Source organism: Cheilinus undulatus, linkage group 13 (assembly GCF_018320785.1).
Source record: "Cheilinus undulatus linkage group 13, ASM1832078v1, whole genome shotgun sequence".
Taxonomy (NCBI): Eukaryota; Metazoa; Chordata; class Actinopteri; order Labriformes; family Labridae; genus Cheilinus; species Cheilinus undulatus.
The window spans coordinates 1,536,844-1,542,843 of record NC_054877.1 but is presented as its reverse complement, the minus strand read 5'-3'; the positions used below and the strand labels follow the sequence as shown (position 1 = coordinate 1,542,843).

The 6,000-nt window shown below is 39.9% G+C and overlaps 1 protein-coding gene across 1 annotated transcript in view; it reads left to right on the top strand.

Moving 5' to 3' along the window:
• Nucleotides 1-419: 419 nt before the first annotated feature.
• LOC121520695 (2-lysophosphatidate phosphatase PLPPR4-like) overlaps nucleotides 420-6,000 on the top strand; it is a 60,428-nt gene continuing 54,847 nt past the window's right edge. The window contains exon 1 of the mRNA XM_041804271.1: nucleotides 420-503. Within this exon, the coding sequence (XP_041660205.1) occupies nucleotides 420-503 (84 nt within the window). The remainder of the gene's footprint in view (nucleotides 504-6,000) is intronic.

Below are 6,000 nucleotides of genomic sequence, written 5' to 3'. Positions count from 1 at the left end.
TATCTGCGGTATGTTTACAGCGGTACCTGCTGCAGCAGAGCTGAAGGAGGAGAGACAGAGAGTGGACGAGGATTCCTGAGGCTCCCCATGACTGGAGGGTTCCTGTCCTCTGATTCCTGTCCTCATCCAGACCAGGACGTCCTGCTCCATGCTCGATGTCAGCGGAGAATCAAAGCTTTTTAGATGGAGACAGCGCCAGGCCTGCGTTGGCACAATTTCTGCATCCCCTAAAACCGCAGTTTAGGGGACCAATCACATCAGGAGGCGACGACAGCTCCAGCTCACCTCATCGGGCTACAGAGTTCTGGCATTAACGGCCTGTGGTGGCGGGACTCGGACGGAATTTTACCAAAATTACGACGGGAATCAAGTACAATTCACTGTCTCCCGGCAACGGGAGCGACCACCGGCAGCTCGTAATGTCTCGTGCCAAGGAGCGCCTGAAAGGCGGGAATGAGTCTAAGGACAGCGTCACTTTGCTGCCATGCTTTTATTTTGTAGAGGTAGGCTATCTATCTATCTATCTATCTATCTATCTATCTATCTATCTACCTATCTATCTACCTATCTACCTATCTATCTACCTATCTACCTATCTACCTATCTATCTACCTATCTATCTATCTACCTATCTACCTATCTATCTACCTATCTACCTATCTACCTATCTATCTACCTATCTACCTATCTATCTACCTATCTATCTACCTATCTACCTATCTATCTACCTATCTATCTACCTATCTACCTATCTATCTACCTATCTATCTACCTATCTACCTATCTATCTACCTATCTATCTACCTATCTATCTACCTATCTACCTATCTATCTACCTATCTACCTATCTATCTACCTATCTACCTGTCTATCTACCTATCTACCTATCTATCTACCTATCTATCTACCTATCTACCTATCTAACTATCTCTCTAACTATCTAAGTATCTACCTATCTATCTACCCATCTACCCATCTATCTACCTATCTACCCATTCTATCTACTGCATTCTATCTATCTGCCATCTGCCTGTCTATGCCATCTGCCATCTACCCATTCTATCTACCTATCTACCTACCTATCTACCTATCTACCTATCTATCTATCTACCTATCTATCTACCTATCTATCTACCTATCTATCTACCTACCTAGCTACCTACCTATCTATCTACCTATCTACCCATCTATCTACCTACCTACCTATCTATCTATCTAGTGTGTCTGTGTGTGTGTGTGTGTATCTATCTACCTCAAACAGCTTTGTTTAACCTTCTCCTCTGTTGCTGCCATTTCCAATCCTATCTAGTCTCTACACTCAAACCCCATCATCATTTAGATCTATTTATCTATCTACCTATCTATCTACCTATCTACCTATCTATCTACCTATCTATCTACCTATCTATCTACCTATCTACCTATCTACCTATCTATCTACCTATCTACCTATCTATCTACCTATCTATTTATCTATCTACCTATCTACCTATCTACCTATCTATCTACCTATCTATTTATCTATCTACCTATCTACCTATCTACCTATCTATCTATCTACCTATCTATTTATCTATCTATCTATCTACCTATCTATCTACCTATCTATTTATCTATCTATCTACCTATCTATCTATCTATCTATCTATCTACCTACCTACCTGTCTGTCTGTCTGTCTATCTATCTAGTGTGTCTGTGTGTGTGTGTGTGTGGGTGTGTGTGTGTGTGTGTGTGGGATGGGGGGGGGGGGGGGGGGTAAATGAAACACTCAAACAGCTTTGTTTAACCTTCTCCTCTGTTGCTGCCATTTCCAATCCTCCTCTGAGTCTCTGAGTGAAACAGCGGCCTCAAACCCCCATCATCAGCCTTAGACTGTATATTAGCATGGACATACTCTCTGTGATGTCACCTACTGGTTTCTGGAGTGAACAAGGCAAATAATCCATAAAATAACATTAAACTAAGATACTGGAGTGGTTTTTGTAATTTTAGATCTCTATTAACACAGAAATTTACATTTATCGCTCGATTTCTTCCTCGCATTCGCCGCCATCTTTCTTTGAGTGATAACCCTCAGTACCAACGGAGCTCCAGGAACATCTCAACACTGAGGGAGATAAATCCCTCAAACTCACCCCTCAACTCTCGGGAGAACCAGGACAGCCCTCGCACTTCACGGGAACACGCATTTGAGACTGAGGGTTAAGATTGAGGGTTAAGGGGAGAACTGGGATTCAGCCTAAGACTAAAAAAAATAGATCTGTGACTAAAACTAAGAATAGTTTTTGTCAAGATGACTAAAACTAGACTAAGATGTAATTTAGTTTTTGTTGGACATTCAGAATCTGACATTTCTCCACTGTGGGTAAATCTGTCAAAAACAATACATTTGTATCTATTCTGCCTCTCAGCTGTAGAAAGCAGGGACCCCAGGTTAGACAGAGAGCAGAGAATACACAACCATGATCTGGTACCAGATTTAGACAAGAAAATAAATGCTCGGACTAAAAGTAAAGACTAAAATGTTTTGAGTTTTTATGCACTAAAACTAGACTAAAATGTTATTGAGTTTTTGTCAACTAAAACTAGACTAAAATGTTTATGACTTTTTATGGACTAAAACGGGACTAAAATGTTTATGACTTTTTATGGACTAAAACGAGACTAAAATGTTTATGACTTTTTATGGACTAAAACGAGACTAAAATGTTTATGACTTTTTATGGACTAAAACTATACTAAAATGTTTTTGACTTTTTATGGACTAAAACGGGACTAAAATGTTTATGACTTTTTATGGACTAAAACGAGACTAAAATGTTTATGACTTTTTATGGACTAAAACTATACTAAAATGTTTTTGACTTTTTATGGACTAAAACTAGACTAAAATGTTTTTGAGTTTTTGTCGACTAAAACGAGACTAAAATGTTTATGACTTTTTATGGACTAAAACGAGACTAAAATGTTTATGACTTTTTATGGACTAAAACGAGACTAAAATGTTTATGACTTTTTATGGACTAAAACGAGACTAAAATGTTTATGACTTTTTATGGACTAAAACGAGACTAAAATGTTTATGACTTTTTATGGACTCAAACGAGACTAAAATGTTTTTGACTTTTTATGGACTAAAACGAGACTAAAATGTTTATGACTTTTTATGGACTAAAAATAGACTAAAATGTTTTTGACTTTTTATGGACTAAAACGAGACTAAAATGTTTTTGACTTTTTATGGACTAAAACTAGACTAAAATGTTTTTGAGTTTTTGTCGACTAAAACTAGACTAAAATGTTTTTGAGTTTTTGTCGACTAAAACTAGACTAAAATGTTTTTGAGTTTTTGTCGACTAAAACTAGACTAAAATAACTAGAATAATTTTCATTTAAAGACTAAAACTAAGACTAAAATTAAAAATAGCTGCCAAAATAAACAGTGCTGATAGTCATGTAGAGACGGCGTGGATGCTGACCTACATGGATGTTAATGAGAAAGAGAAAGTGGCACACTGAGCTCAGTCTGTAAGCCTGCAGAGCTAGGAGTGGATGTTGGACTTGTTTGAGGTGTTTTAATGTGTAAAGTTTAGTAAATAATGTTGGGATTCTGGGTCAGAAATAAGATGATTCATGAAGATCCATACTGATCCTTTCTGCCTGTCTGCCTTGTCAGATAGATGGTTCTTAAATTTAGTCAGAGAAAATAAAAACATGAACATTTGTGGTGAAATGATAGCAGGGAAGTTATTTTGAGGTCACTGAATTTTACCTGTGGATATTACTTTGGATGTTATTAATACTAACTTGACTGAGTCTCCCAGTGGGGGCGGTCCGCAGCTCTAGTGCCGTCAGGATATCTGATTGTCATTGGTCCTGCAGGTTTTCTGAAAGGCCGATGCTTGTGGAAGTGTGCTAATACTTCTTCTTGAACATGTAGGACAGGTCTGTTCAGTTAAAGGCCCAGAACCAACCCCCAAGTGGCCCAGCCTGTGGTCATGTCAGAGATGCAGAGGGCAACCTGTTTCGCAAGTTTTCATAAATTCCCACGGTTTTTCAGACCATGAATGCAACACTCAGCGGCTAGAGCTGCTAACAGAAGTAGCCCCAAGAGACCGAGTATAAAACATGTCCTTTTCAACTGTAGCTACAACTCTGCAAATGTAGTTTTTATATACTTTAAGATATACCTGGGTGACCAAAATTAATAATTACAGAAGATACAGAAGAAAATTACAGAATTTTAAATGTTTTCATTCTATTTATTTTATTTTTACCTCCGCCAAGGAGGTTACGTGATCAGGTGGGTTTGATAGTTTGTTCATTGGCAACATAACTCAAAAAGTTGTGGACGGATTTGATGAAATTTTCAGGAAATGTCAGAAATGGCATAAGGAAGAACTGATTAGATTTTGGGAGGGATCTGGATCACCGTCTGGATCCAGGAATTTTTTTAAAGGATTCTGTACTATTGGGAGATAGCGCTAATGGCGGAGGTCTGCGCTGTTACCACTTAAGACCAGGAGATGGCGGGCATGAGTAACTTCAATCCCAGCAGAATTTTTGGGTGTGTTTCTATTCAGTTTTGGAGTTTATAGAGTTTGAAAGATGCACGCCTGGTTGAGGAGACGAGTCAGAGCGTAACAGAGAGAAAGACAGCGAATTGTAGCGACAATACTCACAATGCTGGGAGGAATAGAGGAATATTCACCCTCTGCCATGACTTCCAGTCGTCCGGTGAGACCATGGGTGAGACTGTCAGTGCATCTGTTGGCACCGGCAGACAATGCTTCCACCATGACAGCCAATGCTGTGCCTCACCGTGTTTCCACCCCACCTGGGAGGGAGTATGCTGTGGAGGGGGGCACGTGGGGACGGATCCAGGAGAGTTTTTAAAGGATTCTTCACTATTGGGAGATGGGGCTAATGGCGGAGGTCTGCACTCTCCAAGTGCTTTTCTAGTTTTGTCATTGATCCGCTCTCAGAAAGAAGGATTTAAGTTCTTTTCACAGTACAGCCAGCGGTGCACATTTAAAGGGATACTTCAACATTTTGGCAAATTCACCTATTGCCATAATTCCTATAGTCTTAGTAATAAGTTCGCTCCCGTTAGTTGTCGGTGCAAGCTGTTTCTAGATCTGTGGGGACCAATATACCAGCTGCACAGCTAACGCCATGTAAGCAGACAGTATTTTTTTTTTTTTCCCTCGTCAAACTCATCAAATACACAATCCAACAACTCCAAAACGCTCTCGTGGACAAGTTGTGAGCTGTACATTCACCACGCTATGAAATAATAACGTATAATTATGTGACATTATGACACATGAAGCAAATACTTGGAACTATTTCTTGAGTAAACCACTGGGCGGAGTGACACGGTGCAGCAGCCATGTCTGGAGTGTAGTTCCGGCTTTGCATTTAACTTTAAAACATCTCCGTTTCGTAATGTTCCATGATTATTTCATAGCGTGGTGAATGTACAGCTCACAACTTGTCCATGAGAGCGTTTTGGAGTTGTTGGATTGTATATTTGATGAGGGAAAGCAAAAAATACCATCTGCTTCCATAGTGTTGGCTGTGCAGCTGGTATATCGGTCCCCACAGATCTAGAAACAGCTTGCACCAACAACTAAAGGAAACAAACCTATTACTAAGACTATAGGAATTATGGCAATGGGCGAATTTGCCAAAATGTTGAAGTATCCCTTTAACAGTCTGCCTTTACAGAGGACTGTGGTGCCATCAGCGGTGTGCTAGCTTTTGCCATGCCATGGCGCACGAGTTTCTATGCGCCGGTATGTAAGTGCACGTTCATTGTTTGCCGAATTGACCCGACATCATTAACAGAAATTCTGTCATCACTTCTGAAGCATCTTCACACACACACACACACACACACACACACACACACAGTGGTGCTTCTGTTGGAATAGACACACACTCTCATGGCAGTTTTTATAAACATGTGCCTTTTACGCAGGACTGTCTTCTTGACG